The sequence below is a fragment of the Lissotriton vulgaris genome, unplaced genomic scaffold (genome assembly GCF_964263255.1).
Source record: "Lissotriton vulgaris unplaced genomic scaffold, aLisVul1.2 SCAFFOLD_800, whole genome shotgun sequence".
NCBI lineage: Eukaryota > Metazoa > Chordata > Amphibia > Caudata > Salamandridae > Lissotriton > Lissotriton vulgaris.
The window spans coordinates 865,223-882,885 of NW_028241815.1; the positions used below are offsets into that span (position 1 = coordinate 865,223).

The 17,663-nt window shown below is 42.6% G+C and overlaps 1 protein-coding gene across 2 annotated transcripts in view; it reads left to right on the forward strand.

Moving 5' to 3' along the window:
- LOC147669881 (E3 ubiquitin-protein ligase TRIM39-like) overlaps positions 1–17,663 on the forward strand; it is an 85,228-nt gene that overhangs the window by 47,616 nt on the left and 19,949 nt on the right. For both annotated transcript variants that reach the window (XM_086948179.1, XM_086948180.1), the window contains exon 4: positions 10,581–10,603. In XM_086948179.1, coding sequence (XP_086804305.1) covers positions 10,581–10,603 — 23 coding nt within the window. The remainder of the gene's footprint in view (positions 1–10,580; positions 10,604–17,663) is intronic.

The following is a 17,663-nucleotide window of genomic DNA, read 5'->3' on the forward strand; positions in this document are numbered from 1 at the left end:
GTTTTTTGCTTATCTTTAATTTCCTATTAAGGTTCAATTAGGAGTGGCAAACACACGGCGGGTCCCTGTGTGGTCTTGAGGAAGAGCTAGGGGAAGCTCGAAACATGTCGACCATACACTGATTCCCTTCTCATTATAGATTGGTACACAGAGTCTACCCCATTTTTAACCATACCCACCTAGGAGCAGGAATAAAAATTATGTTCGAGGCATGTGGGCTGCGGAATTCATATCTGTGCATAGATCGCCGCCTAGTGTTGGGGCCAGGAAGATTGCACATTGTTGTCCTGGAAGAGTCTTCGAAGTATCACGAGATAGGTGGCTCCTTCCATGGACTACAGTGCGCATGGGCATCCTCTCCATCCTTTGATTGTTTTTTTCCGCCATTGGGTTCGGATGTGATTTCCAACTCGGAGTTCGGAAACGATAAAAAACTTTTCAAAAAGGCCAAAAGGCCTTCGGGGGCGTCGGTATTGTTATTGCGATCGGTACCAACAACTTTCTTTTGGTAGTTTCTACTTGAAACGTCTAATCGGGCCGTGTGGCCTTTTCGACACAAAAAGGCCTATCGTCGATGGAACGAAGTCCATTCAAAAGATGCCCCAACTGTAACTCGAAATTTCCACACATAGATAAACACCCTGTGTGTAACAAGTGTTTATCTCCGGAACACAATGAAGCCGACTGCTTAGCTTGTGCGCAGTTTCGATCGAAGAAAACACTTCGGCTTCGAAAAGCAGCGAGGCAGACGATGCAGAAGCCAGCGCCTGACCAGAGAACATCTTTGAAGACGACGAAGAAGTCGTCGAAGCTGAGGACTCAGACCAACAGTCGGAGCAAGGGTCGGAACATGACTCCAGCTACTACGTCGACGACGACATCATCGAGGTAGGGGGCGACGATCCAGGCATAGGAGCCGTCGAGGAGGACTCCGGCGAGGACACGGGGCCAACCGTGAGTACGGAGCCCAGTAATGTTACTGATACGCTTCCAGAGGCTCAGGTCGAGGCATCGCCGGAAGGCCTTAGCCAAGATCCTAACATCGATTCTATAGCCCCGCAATTCTGCCCGGCTAAAAATATAAGACAAGAGCCATCACTGCAACATTACCATTCCTTGGTAATATCAAAACAGAAAGTGAAGGAAACAAAACAGAAACCGAAACTGATAGACTTTACAGTCTTCGGACCGAGAGGTGCGGATCCATCCGCGCCGAACAAAAACAAAATGGCCGTCAACCCGGCTGGGTCGCATATGTGGGTTGTCGAGCCGAGAGCCAGTACACCCAGAGACATGCCTAAGCTGAAGGCCGTCAAACCGACAAGATCGATGCAGACGCCAGCCAACATAAACAAAGGACTCCCACATAAGATGGTTGTCGAACCGAAGCAAAACGTCGACAAGCCAAAGACGGTGCAAACAAAGACACTCGACCCGAAAGGAAGAATCGAGGCAAAGGGGTCCGTCGATCCGAGGCAACAAATCATCGCTCTGAAGGAGCAGGCTTCGAAGACGACAAGCAAGACTCCAAGGGTCAGTTGGTTGAACTTCTGTTCGCAGCACGGGGCCAAACCAGCAGTAGAAGCCTCCCAAGGGCTAGAGGTAGATCGCCAATCCTCACCACCATGCTGCACCAGGGATCAGGCCTGATGCTCACAAGTTGCACCTGAGTCTGCTGGACCCAGGAGAGTCGACAGAGTGCAACTTGTCACCCATCAGGCAAGCTGCAGCTTGGAGGAGGATTTGGCTGTGATCGCGACACCGGACACCTGGTAGCCCAGTGGCAACTGGACTTCTAACAGACCAGAGAGTGAGGTTGAATCCTGTGGCCAGGATCACCTCACCTAGCCCATGGACTGAGGAGTGCCTGCAGGAAGACTCCCATCGACTGTGTCACATCCACAGTATCCCTGAGCATCTTCAGCATCCTGTATCCTCAGCATCAGGCCACTTCAACAGAAATCCATTGGACATAGGCTACAGTGCCTGGGATTGTCTGGAGACTGCTTCTTCTCTGGAGATAGGGCCTTGCCGGTACCCTTGACTGTCTCCCTGCTGAAGTTGGTCGTCCTAATGAACTCTAACTGACCACATTACAACTTGCTCAACTTTTTTCTAAATTGCTAAGCTTTCAAATTCCCTGATTTGCCAATGCTTGTCTTGCTTTGTAAAATCTGTAGCTCTAGAACTCTCTGGTGGATCTTTTTCGTTGTGATGTCTAAAACATGTTTAGAAATCTCCTTTACTTTTAAATCATTGGTGTTGGATTTCTTTATTGTCTGTGCTGTTTCTCATTCAATTATTTTGCTGCGGTTTAAATGATTTACACTTGTTCCTTTGTGTGAGCCTCGCTGCTCAGAGCTACAACTACCCTGGGCTGAGCAAAGGCTTAACAAATGAAACTTCTAAATCTGAAGGGGTTGGTAGGTGATACGCTTTCACAACCACACCATATATTACACCCCGTTTCCTCACAGTGAGTTGTACTTGCTCTTTTTAGCATATATTGGTCAAACAAATTTAATGTCAAAATAATATTTAGGGGTAATTAATTAAAATATTTCTAATAACTGATCTATTTAGTGCCTAATAGGGAATACCATTATTGGCTTTAAACAAATATATGAAATTAACAAACAGTTGGTTCTGTAAATTTAATTCTATGTTGTAGGTCTGACTGACCCCTCCGACCTTTTCCGGGAATGCCTCGTGCATGCAGAGTTACTTCATTAAAATCTACCTCTATTATAAATTCCTCTGTGATTGCAATTCTCTGGATTGATTGAAGAGACAGTTTTTCTATTGGCTTCAGTGACATCACATCCTGACAGACTGATTTCAATTAATATTTGTTCCAGAAGAGATTTACATATAGTGGTTGTTATTGTAGTCTGTACCTAAAAGTTGTTGATGGTATATTTACTAAATATGAGCATGTGTGAGTGTTTTCTTGTGATAGGTCTTGTATTGCTTTTAGCCTTCCTTTTCTTATATTTTTTTGCCTTTGATTTCTGGTTCAGTTGGGTGTTATAAAACACTGAATAAAGTGATTTAGACCAGATTTCTGCCTGGCCAGATACATTTATAGAAAAAAGTTTAAAATGTATGTATGCGTTCAGTTGTATTTAATTGTGCAGGAATGCCTGAAGTTTTACAAAATCATTTAAGAATTTGTTCCAGATCAGCTGAATGTAGAGTTGTAGTAGAATTACCAGAAATCTTTTCATGCCTCATTATCTGTTCAGGTTTTTGTGCGACCGCAGGTCTAATATTAGTCTTTTTGCACCTTTTAGCTTCCCTTAATGGTCTTTGAGCCAAGTTTTTTCATTGTCCGTCTATTACTCAGTAGCTCTGTGGTTTAGTCATGTGACCCTATTCAAGGAAACACAGTCTGTCATGTGACCCCATACAAGAGTATCAGAGTATCACAGACTGCCATGTGACCCCATTCAAGGAAACAGACTGTCATGTGACCCCATTCAAGGAAACAGACTGTCATGTGACCCCATTCAAGCATATCACAATCTGTCATGTGACCCCATTCAAGGAAACAGACTGTCATGTGACCCCATTCAAGGAAACAGACTGTCATGTGACCCCATTCAAGCATATCACAATCTGCCATGTGACCCCATTCAAGGAAACAGACTGTCATGTGACCCCATTCAAGCATATCACAATCTGTCATGTGACCCCATTCAAGAGTATCACAGAGTACCACAGGCTGCCATGTGCCCCCATTCAAGAGTACCACAGGCTGCCATGTGCCCCAATTCAAGAGTATCACAGACTGCCATGTGACCCCATTCAAGAGTATCACAGACTCATGTGACACCATCAAGAGTATCACAGACTCATGTGACCCCATTCAAGAGTATCACAGTCTATCATGTGACCCCATTCAAGAGTTTCAGAGTATCACAGACTATCATGTGACCCCATTCAAGAGTATCACAGACTGGCATGTGTCCCCAATCAAGAGTTTCACAGAGTATCACAGACTTATCATGTGACCCCATTCGAAAGTATCACAGACTGGCATGTGAACCCATTCAAGAGTATCACAGACTGTCATGTGTCCCCATTCAAGAGTGTCACAGACTGCCATGTGACCCCATTCAAGGAAACACAGTCTGTCATGTGACCCCGTTCAAGAGTATCACAGAGTGTCACAGACTGTCATGTGACCCCATTCAAGAGTATCACAGACTGTCATGTGACCCCATTCAAGAGAATCAGACTATCATGTGACCCCTTCAAGAGTATCACAGACTGCCATGTTACCCCATTCAAGAGTATCACAGACTGCCATGTGTCTCCATTCAAGAGTATCACAGACTGTCATGTGACCCCATTCAAGGAAACAGTCGGTCATGTGACCTCATTCAAGAGAATCACAGTCTGTCATGTGACCCCATTCAAGAGTATATCAGACTGCCATGTGTCCCCATTCAAGAGTATCACAGACTGTCATGTGACCCCATTCAATAGTAACAGACTATCATGTGACCCCTTCAAGAGTATCACAGACTCATGTGACCCCATTCAAGAGTATCACAGTCTGTCATGTGACCCCATTCAAGAGTATCAAGAGTATCACAGACTGCCATGTGTCCCCATTCAAGAGTATCACAGTCTATCATGTGACCCCATGCAACAGTACCACAGACTGTCATGTGACCCCATTCAAGAGTATCACAGACTGCCATGTGTCCCCATTCAAGAGTATTACAGACTGTCATGTGTCCCCATTCAAGAGTATCACAGACTGTCATGTGGCCCCATTCAAGAGTATCAGTCTGCCATGTGTCCCCATTCAAGAGTATTATAGACTGTCATGTGTCCCCATTCAAGAGTATCACAGACTGTCATGTGACCCCATTCAAGGAAACAGTCTGTCATGTGACCTCATTCAAGAGTATCACAGTCTGTCATGTGACCCCATTCAAGAGTATCACAGACTGTGATGTGACCCCATTCAAGAGTATCCCAAACTGTTGTGTCCCCATTCAAGAGTATCTCAGACTGTCATGTGACCCAATTCAAAGAAACACAGTCTGCCATGTGTCCCCATTCAAGAGTATTACAGACTGTCATGTGTCCCCATTCAAGAGTATCACAGACTGTCATGTGTCCCCATTCAAGAGTATCACAGACTGTCATGTGACCCCATTCAAGAAAACACAGTCTGTCATGTGACCTCATTCAAGAGTATCACAGACTGTCATGTGTCCCCATTCAAGAGTATCACAGACTGTGATGTGACCCCATTCAAGAGTATCCCAAACTGTTATGTGTCCCCATTCAAGAGTATCTCAGACTGTCATGTGACCCAATTCAAAGAAACACAGTCTGCCATGTGTCCCCATTCAAGAGTATCACAGAGTGTCATGTGACCCAATTCAAGGAAACACAGTCTGTCATGTGACCCCATTCAAGAGTATCACAGTGTCATGTGACCCAATTCAAGGAAACACAGTCTGTCATGTGACCCCATTCAAGAGTATCAGTGTCATGTGTCCCCATTCAAGAGTATCATAGGCTGCCATGTGACCCCATTCAAGAGTATCACAGACTGTCATATGACCTTTTCAAGAGTATCACTGACTCAAGTGACCCCATCAAGAGTATCACAGACTCATTTGACCCCATCAAGAGTATCAGAGACTCATTTGACACCATTCAAGAGTATCACAGTTTGTCATGTGACCCCATTCAAGAGTATCAGAGTATCACAGACTATCATGTGACCCCATTCAAGAGTATCCAAGTACCACAGACTGCCATGTGTCCCCATTCAAGAGTATCCCAGACCGCCATGTGATCCCATTCAAGAGTATCCCAGACTGTCATGTGTCCCCATTCAAGAGTATCACAGACTGCCATGTGTCCCCATTCAAGATTATCACAGACTGTCATGTGACCCCATTCAAGAGTATCAGACTATCATGTGACCCCTTCAAGAGTATCACAGACTCATGTGACCCCAGCAAGAGTATCACAGACTGCCATGTGTCCCCATTCAAGAGTATCACAGACTGCCATGTGTCCCCATTCAAGAGTATCACAGACTGCCATGTGTCCCCATTCAAGAGTATCACAGACTGCCATGTGTCCCCATTCAAGAGTGTCACAGACTGCCATGTGTCCCCATTCAAGAGTGTCACAGACTGCCATGTGTCCCCATTCAAGAGTATCAGTCTGTCATGTGACCCCAATCAAGAGTATCACAGACTGCCATGTGTCCCCATTTAAGAGTATCACAGACTCACGTGACCCCATTCAAGAGTATCAGAGTATCACAGACTATCATGTGACTCCATCCAATAGTATCAGAGTGTCACAGACTATCATGTAACCCCATCCAAGAGTATCAGAGTATCAGACTGTCATGTGACTCCATTCAAGAGTATCAGAGTATCACAGACTATCATGTGACCCCATTCAAGAGTATCAGAGTATCGCAGACTATCATGTGACTCCATTCAAGAGTATCACAGACTGTCATGTGACCCCATTCAAGTGTTACAGACTGCCATGTGTCCCCATTCAAGAATGTCACAGACTGCCATGTGTCCCCATTTAAGAGTATCACAGACTGTCATGTGACCCCATTCAAGGGTACCACAGTCTGTCATGTGACCCCATTCAAGAGTATCACAGACTGTCATGTGACCCTATACAAGGATACACAGTCTGTCATGTGACCCCATTCAAGAGTATCACAGTCTGTCATGTGACCCCATTCAAGAGTTTCACAGTCTGCCATGTGACCCCATTCAAGGAAACAGTCTGTCATGTGACCCCATTCAAGAGTATCACAGAGTATGACAGACTGTCATGTGACCCCATTCAAGAGTGTCACAGACTGCCATGTGTCCCCATTCAAGAGTATCCCAGACTGCCATGTGACCCCATTCAAGAGTATCCCAGACTGTCATGTGTCCCCATTCAAGAGTATCACAGATGGCCATTTGTCCCCATTCAAGATTATCACATACTGCCATGTGTCCCCATTCAAGAGTGTCACAGACGGCCATGTGTCCCCATTCAAGAGTATCAGTCTGTCATGTGACCCCAATCAAGAGTATCACAGATGGCCATTTGTCCCCATTCAAGATTATCACAGACTGCCATGTGTCCCCATTCAAGAGTGTCACAGACGGCCATGTGTCCCCATTCAAGAGTATCAGTCTGTCATGTGACCCCAATCAAGAGTATCACAGACTGCCATGTGTCCCCTTTCAAGAGTATCACAGACTCAAGTGACCCCATCAAGAGTATCACAGACTCATTTGACCCCATCAAGAGTATCACAGACTCATTTGACACCATTCAAGAGTATCACAGTCTGTCATGTGACCCCATTCAAGAGTATCACAGACTGCCATGTGTCCCCATTCAAGAGCATCCCAGACTGCCATGTGTCCCCATTCAAGAGCATCGCAGACTGCCATGTGTCCCCATTTAAGAGTATCACAGACTGTCATGTGACCCCATTCAAGGGTACCACAGTCTGTCATGTGACCCCATTCAAGAGTATCACAGACTGTCATGTGACCCTATACAAGGATACACAGTCTGTCATGTGACCCCATTCAAGAGTATCAGACTATCATGTGACCCCTTCAAGAGTATCACAGACTGCCATGTGTCCCCATTTAAGAGTATCACAGACTGTCATGTGACCCCATTCAAGAGTATCAGACTATCATGTGACCCCTTCAAGAGTATCACAGACTGCCATGTGTCCCCATTCAAGAGTATCACAGACTGCCATGTGACCCCATCAAGAGTTTCACAGACTGCCATGTGTCCCCATTCAAGAGTATCACAGACTGCCATGTGTCCCCATTCAAGAGTATCACAGACTGCCATGTGTCCCCATTCAAGAGTGTCAGACTGCCATGTGTCCCCATTCAAGAGTATCAGTCTGTCATGTGACCCCGATCAAGAGTATCACAGTCTGCCATCTGTCCCCATTTAAGAGTATCACAGACTGTCATGTGACCCCATTCAAGGGTACCACAGTCTGTCATGTGACCCCATTCAAGAGTATCACAGACTGTCATGTGACCCCATACAAGGATACACAGTCTGTCATGTGACCCCATTCAAGAGTATCACAGTCTGTCATGTGACCCCATTCAAGAGTTTCACAGTCTGCCATGTGACCCCATTCAAGGAAACACAGTCTGTCATGTGACCCCATTCAAGAGTATCACAGAGTATGACAGACTGTCATGTGACCCCATTCAAGAGTATCACAGACTCATGTGACCCCATCAAGAGTATCACAGACTCATGTGACCCCATCAAGAGTATCACAGACTCATGTGACCCCATTCAAGAGTATCACAGACGATCATGTAACCCCATCCAAGAGTATCACAGACTGTCATGTGACCCCATTCAAGAGTATCAGTCTGTCATGTGACCCCAATCAAGAGTATCACAGACTCTAATGTGAACCCATTCAAGGGTACCACAGTCTGTCTTGTGACCCCATTCAAGAGTATCACAGACTGTCATGTGACCCCATACAAGGATACACAGTCTGTCATGTGACCCCATTCAAGAGTATCACAGTCTGTCATGTGACCCCATTCAAGAGTTTCACAGTCTGCCATGTGACCCCATTCAAGGAAACACAGACTGTCATATGACCCTTTCAAGAGTATCACAGACTCAAGTGACCCCATCAAGAGTATCACAGACTCATTTGACCCCATCAAGAGTATCACAGACTCATTTGACACCATTCAAGAGTATCACAGTCTGTCATGTGACCCCATTCAAGAGTATCCAAGTATCACAGACTGCCATGTGTCCCCATTCAAGAGCATCCCAGACTGCCATGTGTCCCCATTCAAGAGCATCCCAGACTGTCATGTGTCCCCATTCAAGAGTATCCCAGACTGTCATGTGTCCCCATTCAAGAGTATCACAGACTGCCATGTGTCCCCATTCAAGAGTATCAGTCTGTCATGTGACCCCAATCAAGAGTATCACAGACTGCCATGTGTCCCCATTTAAGAGTATCACAGACTGTCATGTGACCCCATTCAAGGGTACCACAGTCTGTCATGTGACCCCATTCAAGAGTATCACAGACTGTCATGTGACCCCATACAAGGATACACAATCTGTCATGTGACCCCATTCAAGAGTATCACAGTCTGTCATGTGACCCCATTCAGGGAAACACAGTCTGTCATGTGACCCCATTCAAGAGTATCACAGAGTATGACAGACTGTCATGTGACCCCATTCAAGAGTATCACAGACTAATGTGACCCCATCAAGAGTATCACAGACTCATGTGACCCCATTCAAGAGTATCAGAGTATCACAGACTATCATGTGACTCCATCCAATAGTATCAGAGTATCACAGACTATCATGTAACCCCATCTAAGAGTATCAGAGTATCAGACTGTCATGTGACCCCATTCAAGAGTATCAGAGTATCACAGACTATCATGTGACTCCATTCAAGAGTATCACACTGTCATGTGACCCCATTCAAGTGTCACAGACTGCCATGTGTCCCCATTCAAGAGTGTCACAGACTGCCACGTGTCCCCATTCAAGAGAATCACAGTCTGTCATGTGACCCCATTCAAGAGTATCAGTCTGCCATGTGTCCCCATTCAAGAGTATCACAGTCTGCCACGTTTCCCCATTCAAGAGTATCAAAGAGTATCACAGACTATCATGTGACTCCGTCCAATAGTATCAGAGTATCACAGACTATCATGTAACCCCATCTAAGAGTATCAGAGTATCAGACTGTCATGTGACCCCATTCAAGAGTATCAGAGTATCACAGACTATCATGTGACTCCATTCAAGAGTATCACACTGTCATGTGACCCCATTCAAGTGTCACAGACTGCCATGTGTCCCCATTCAAGAGTGTCACAGACTGCCACGTGTCCCCATTCAAGAGAATCACAGTCTGTCATGTGACCCCATTCAAGAGTATCAGTCTGCCATGTGTCCCCATTCAAGAGTGTCACAGACTGCCACGTGTCCCCATTCAAGAGAATCACAGTCTGTCATGTGACCGCATTCAAGAGTATCACAGACTGTCATGTGTCCCCATTCTGAATGCTTCATTGCTGTGTCTTAAGACCTCATCCAGGGTATCACAGACTGTGGTGTCACCTTCACACTAACAGACTGTATGTCATGTTACACCATTCAAAGTATCACCCTCACGTGTCCTAATTTAGACTATTGCTGACTGTAATGTTCTCCCATTTATAGTATCACATGCGCTCTAACGTGACACCATTCAGAGTATCACAGACTGCCCTGCTATCTGCTCTGATGCAGAATTTAAATGCTCTGATGTCTTGTGGGTCCATTTGGGATATCACAAGGTGTGCAGTGTCACGTGACCCTATTCAGAATACCACAGACTGTGTGTGTTAAGGTGTGAGATCAGCACCCTAGTGTGTCCTTGGGTGAGATACTTCCGTGTGTTTAACTGAACTTGAATTTCACAAGTTATGTTACACCTAAACATCTGTGGTGAAAACTGATGTCCTTCTCTCTGTTCTTCTGTTTTGCAGGATGTCAGAAGCATCCTGGACAGGTAAGGTTGGTTTATTGTCCTCCTCTCAGTGTATAAGGAGCGGGTATGGCTACAGTGTGGAAATGTCAGTACTGAACTCACAGAAATCCACTCTGCAGTCAGAGCAGTACCACCTCATACAATTTTTATATGCAGATCACATCATAATGACTTTCCTGTCTTTTAAAAGCTCCAGCCAGCTTTGAGGCCCCTCGCCTTGTTCTCAAAATATCCTCAGTCTTTTTCATTCTAAGAAATTGTAGTTGAGTTCTCAGAGTGCGGCCTTGGAACTGAAATAAACTCCTTTTTAAGTTTAAAGAAGAACTTTATTGAACAGAAAAGCAAATTGCAATAAATAAATAAGATACAATGTGAAATGTAGAATACATTGCAATTATAAAATATAGAGACTATAAAAGAGAAAGAGGAGAAAAAAAGAAAGAAAGAGAGAAAAGGGAGAAGGAAAGAAACAACAAAAGAAGGGAGAAAAGAAAGGAAAGGGACTCAGCAGGTAAAGTATAATATTCATAGTAAAAGTGTAACGGTAGTAAACACATGCACATTTTCCAGAGAATAGTACAGTAGATTAAAGATAAATCAACATGTACAAGAAACCATTTTAAGCAAGAAACAACTTAAGCCAGAAACATATCAAGGGGGTTTGGAAACTTCCTCAATACGAGGGAATTGTAACATGGCGGATTGAGCTGATGAATTCAAAAAATTAGTAATGGGTAACCATAATAAATCACGCTTAATAGAAAGTGCAACAGGATAAACATATGCTCTATCTAGTCTATGATTAAAACAAACCGCATACCACCAAGCCTAAAAAGAAATGAGCGATGTATCTTTCCAAGATCTGGTAATCTGCTGAAATGCCACTGCTAGGAGAAGGTCAATGATAGAGGTATTAAAGTGGGAGGGGGGCCATATATCAGAAAGAGTACCTAGAAAAATGTGTGTAAGAGAAAAGGGGAATTGAGTGAGAAAGTTAGTGTTTATTTGTTGCCATACTTTAGACCAAAAAATATGAACCACAGGGCAAAAGAAAAGCATGTGTTTACGGTCTGCCTTTGATTCCGAGCAGGACCAACAAGTCAAAGGGATCGAGGAATCTATGGTGTGTAGTCTAGCAGGGGTGATGAGAAGTCGATTTATAAATAAAAAATAAAGTTTGAGTAGTATTAGCTGCTCTTGAAGACCTTCTCACTTTATTCCAAGTATCATGCCATAAAGAAACAGAAAAAGATTCTCCCAAATCAAGCTCCCAATCGCGTTCCACTTTTGACTTATCTCTATCAACAGGGGATTCATGTAACTTTTTATAAATTTGTAAAGCGGAGGAAGTAGATAATAAAAAGGGCAAAGTGAGAGGAAAAGAAGGATTCTGGGAAATTGATAATGAAAGGGAATCATAACTTGTCTGAACTGCGGCACTTAACAAAACATAATTGGGAAGAAAAGAAGGGGGAAGAGAAAAACAAGATTGAAGGGTAGAAAAGGAAAAACATGTACCCTCAAGAAGGAGTTGATGCACCCAAACAAGGCTATAAGCATGCCAATCTTTCCAGAAAAAAGTTCTATTTTTGATTTTAATAAGAGGATTATACCAAATGGGAGATTGTAATAATCGAGTACGATCATCAAGGTTATCCAGAAACAGGGGAAGAAAAAGTTTTCTGGAGTTTTTAAGAATAGGTGAAGACATCTTCTGCGGAGCACGAGGCAATAAAACAAATTTTTTAAAGGAGAAGGGGTGAAAAAAGGAGGATTCAATGTCAACCCATATTGGAGAGGAGGTGTCGTCTGAGACTAAATCTAACAAAAAAGAAACCGAATGAGAGAGAAAAAAGGAAGTGTGGTAGGATGAAAAATCTGGAAAATTGACTCCTTCCAAGTGTTTGGGGCATTTAAGTTTGGAAAAAGACATTCTGGCTTTTCTATTTTGCCAAAACAAACGAGATAAAATAGAATAAATATTTTTATAACAGGATTTTGGAATATTAACAGGAAGATTAGAAAGGAAAAATACATGTATGGGAACTAGCATCATTTTGATAGAGTCCAGCCTACCCCACCAAAAAAGGAGTAAAGGATGCCACCTTGCCGTAGAATCTATTAAAGTAGTTTGTAGATGTTTAATATTAAGAGCAACGGTATCTTTAACTGAGGAGGTGAACCAGAGACCTAAATATTTGATTTTGGAAGGGCTCCAATGAAAAGAGGAAATTAAAAAATCAGCATGAAAACAGAATTTATTGAGGGGAAGAATTTCACATTTATCAACATTCAGTTTATAACCTAATACAGCTGCAAAGTTAGAAACTTCCGAAAGAAAGGCAGGAACAGAAGTCTGAGGATTAGAAATGAAAAGGAGAATATCATCAGCGTAGGCAGAAAACTTTACCTGCCTCTCACCATAAGAGAAGCCAGTGATATCATTATTCATCCTAAATTTTGTCAAGAATGGTTCTAAAGCAAGAATAAATAGAAGGGGTGAAAGAGGGCACCCTTGACGAACCCCTCGAAATAAGGGGAAGGAAGAAGATACGAGACCATTAGCAAAAAAAAAAGATCTAGGAAAAGAATATAATAAGGCGATATAAGACAGAAATGATAGAAGTTTGAGACTTACTAAGGACATTGAAGAAGAGTCTAGTGTTATCCGAAAGATGACGTCCTTTGATAAAACCACATTGTTCTTTACCAATCAGTTGGGGCAGAATTTTATCCAAACGTAAAGCTAGAATTTTTGCAAAGATCTTATAGTCCAGATTAATTAAAGAGTTAGGCCTGAAATTCTTACATAAAGTATGATCTTTGTTATCCTTGGGAAGAAGACAAATCAAAGCCTCCTGAAAAGAACCCTCAGATTTCTGAGAAGCTATAAAGAAGGAGAATAACTGATGAAGTTTAGGAAAAAGGAAATTGAAAAAATGTTGATAAAATTCAATGGAAAAGCCATCCGGGCCAGGTGCTTTACCTTTTTTAAGAACACGAATAGCCTCCAAAATGTCTGTAGGATCAATATCTTTATCTAAAGAGGAAAAATCTACATCAGATGCCAGGGGAGAGGGAATGGAAGAAAAGTAACGATCAATGTCAGAAGACAAAGGAGGAGATTCCGGAGTGTAAAGAGTTTGATAAAACTTAGTAAATTCTGTTAAAATATCTTCATCTTTATGAAGGATAGTGTTGGAAGAGGAAACAATCGAATAAATCTTCATTCGCTCCTTCCTAACTTTGAGATAATTAGCAAGCATATTACCAGCTTTGTTTTGTGAAGAATAATATTTGGCACTAGACTTAAGTAAAATTAGATTGGAAGGATCAGTAGATACTTTATTGAAAGAAAGTTTTGCAGCGATAAGAATATTGAGATCAGATTGTGATTTAGTTGAATAATATAAATGTTCCAATTGTTTAATTTTAAAAGTGAGCATGGATAAGGGACGAGTGTCTAAAGGTCGCTTTTTTGCAACATAGGAAATAATGTAGTCTCTAGAAGCAGCTTTAAAAGTGTCCCAAATCAATTGAGGTGATGTGTGGGGTGGTTCATTTTCTTTAAAAAAGCAAAGTTAAGAAAAGCTGTGGAAAAAGTATTGTTTAGAAGAAGGGAATTATTGAACCTCCATCTCTTGGTACCTTTACTAGGGGGAAGTAAATCGAGGTGAAGAGAGATTGGAGCATGATCCGATATTAAGATGGACCCTATATCCGAAGATGTAATGTGTTGAGTCAAGGCTTTGGAAATAAACAAATAATCTATACGGGATTGAGAGGAATGGACAGGGGAAAAGTAAGAGTATTCTTGTAAAGTAGGATTACAAAGTCTCCATGAATCAACTAAGGATCTTTGAGATATAGTAGAAGTGAATTGAGCATGCATTGGGGACGGAGAGTGTCTGGAATTAGATTTTCGGTCTAGGAAAGGGTCCATAACGAAATTACAATCCCCACCTAAAATAAAATAATCATCTGTGAATTGCATTGTAGAAGAAAGGATTTGAGGCCAAAACAATTTATCTTGCACAGTAGGTGCATATACAATAAAACAGTTAATGGAATTTTGTTAACTAACAACGACACAACAACCCACCTTCCTCCACGTCGTTATCCTGCTTGAGAAGTTGAACATTCAAACGTTTATGGCAAAGAATAGTGACACCATTACGTTTTCCCGACCCAGGAGATGCAAAGACATGACCCACCCAATTACGACGTAGCTTGGCAATCTCAACATCTTTGATATGAATCTCCTGTAGTAATACTATGGCTCCTTTCAAATGTGCTAAATGGGAAAGAACACACTGTCTCTTAAAAGGAGAGCCCAAACCCTTAACATCCCAAGAAATTACATTAATTGACCTTTAAAACTCTAAGCAGTAAATAAAATGTGACTTACAGTCACTATAAAACCAACAATGAATAATAATTGGAAAAAATGCGAGCAAAGTATCAAAAATATTGAAGGATATGAAAGAGAACACAATAAAGATAAAACATGGATGAGATATATAAAGAACAGAGAAATATGAAAAATTGTAATGGTATAGAAAAAGGAAAAATATAAGGAAAGAAAACATATGATCTAGATACAAAAAATACACAATGAAGGTACAGAAGAAGACCATGGAATCCGAAAATACCAGAGAAAGATAAAAGAAGAATAAGCACGGAAAAAGAAAAGAGGAGAGCTTTGGAAAAGATGAAGAAAAGTAGAGAAAGGAGATAAAAGGAGGAAAAGAATTAAAACAAAAGTTAATGACAAAAAGACATACCGTAGAAAAACAAGAGAACTGGGGATGGAGGAACCACATAAGGAAGGAAGCACAACGGATCAGGCAAGGGGAAAAGAAACACCAGGCAGAACGTGAAGAATAAGTGAAGACATCTGAGGGACCACAAGACCAGCATCTAAAAAAGTATAAAAAGAAAGACGGAGGTCAAATAAACATTAGACAAAAAAATAACACTTTGTTCGAAACATCAAACATCAGGATGGAATGAAACATCATGACAAGCCAATGCAAAAATACACAGTAGAACAGGCGTTAATTAAGCATGAGGGATGTCCATAGAATCGGCATTACAGGAATCCAGGAAACGTTGTAGAAGAGCAGGATCCTCCTAGGATGTTGTCTTGTTATTGTAGGTGACCTTAAAGAGGCAGGGATGAAACAAACCGTAGCGGGCATTCAAAGCCCTTAAAGCAGGTCTCATGTCCAAAAATTTGTTACGACGATCCGCTGTAGCCTTAGCATAGTCTTGAGCAAAGTAAAGAGTAGAGCCATTATAAGAAATCTTCCTTTTCTGCTTGGCTGCTTGAAGTACTCTAAGAAGGTCTGTATACTCCAGAAAGTAAAGAATTACGCCTCTGGGTTTTGCAAAAGAAGTAGAAGCTGATGGGCGAGATGCAGGACCCAGACGATGTGCTTGTTGGATGTTTAAAGGAGGTAGCGCTTGAAGGTCAAGAAGAGTGACAAGGAAAGATTGGAAAAAAGCGGTTGGATTTGATCCTTCAAGATTTTCAGCAAGGCCGTAAATACGTAAATTATTACGTCTGTTCCGATTTTTCAAATTTTCAACTTGCTGTTTGAGAGAAGTGACCTCCTTGCGCAATGTAGGAACCTGGTCAATGACTGGCTGAGAGAAAGCAAAAGAACCCTCAAGAACCTCAACCCTCTGCTGGGTGTGAGACCATTTATCCTCAAGACTCTGGAGACGGGAATTAGTCTCTGACATATAAGGTTTGAGAGCCCGAATCTCCTCCAATATAAGCTCCATGGATATAGTCCTTGACATATTCATCAGAGAAGGAGGATTGGCTTTGACCCTCTTTCCAGAACTAAATGTTGTAGATGAAGAAACAGATTTAGGAGACTGCTTTGAAGAAGGGCGAACCTTTAAGAGAACTGTTATCGGATGTTGAATCGTCCAATGAGTCCTGTAAAACACTGAAAGAATTGACGTCTTTTAAGGATACACCAGGAACAGTGCGTTGCTGAGGAGAAATATTACGAGTGGAGCGTGATGTCGCCATTGAGAAGTAAAACAGGTGCGACAAAAAATCAATGGTAGAAAAAAGTCTATGAAGTGACAGGAAATGCAGCACAAAAGTGATTAGTTCTTCAATAATAGTAGGCTAAAATGAAAATAGACTGTAAGTGGTGCCAGGAAAGGATCACAATACCACTTGCAGACATAAATTTTCACCAAGAGGTAAAGCTGAGAGGACAACTAAAATCCTGAGGAGAGGCTTCATAAAGTTAGTCAATCAGCAAATAAATGGCTCACCGTCGATGAAAAATGCCACCAAAACACATTGAAGTCTAAAAAAGGTTAATCCACACACACACAGCAATAAGAGGGCCAAGAAACGAGGAGAAACAGCTTCTTGAAGAAAAAAATGCATTAAAATGGCGGCCGCTATCAGACGCGAACCGCCATTCACACAAGAGAGGAAAATACCAGTATGCGCGGCATCGTTCCAGCCGAGAAGCACATGAAAGGACGCCCACCGAGTTCCGCTTTATGTTCAGGATTGTCCGGTGATCCAAAAGCAGGAGAAATGTCTGGCGGAGCTCCCGTTGCCTCACGTCGCAACGGAGCCCTCCAGACCTGCGGCCATCTTCCTTGGCGCCTTAGCCACCCCCCCTCCCCCCCCCCCCCCCCGAAATAAACTCCTAATCTTATTAAAATACCACACAAGGCCAGGCACACTCAATTGTTTCATCAAAAGCCTCTTTTTTGACAGAAGTTACCTACAGTTTCCCCCCCCCCCCCCCCCCCCCCCCCACTTACCCCTGCCAATCCTCAAACTTCCATCAAATGCTTAGGGGACATAATTTGAATACTCTGAAATCCCACATCCTCTCCTAAACCCGCCTTGTCCTTCAGTACCCAGAGGGCTGCAGGGGTTAATGCCCCTGTGTTTTGCTCCAGTTTAAGGAGTGGACATGACCCAAGTACCCAGTGTTAATTTAGTAATACAAATGAAAGTGGGCGTAATTTTCAAAGGTATTCTTGGGAATTAGTAACTGTATGAAGACATCTAATGCACAGACAGTGGCAGGTA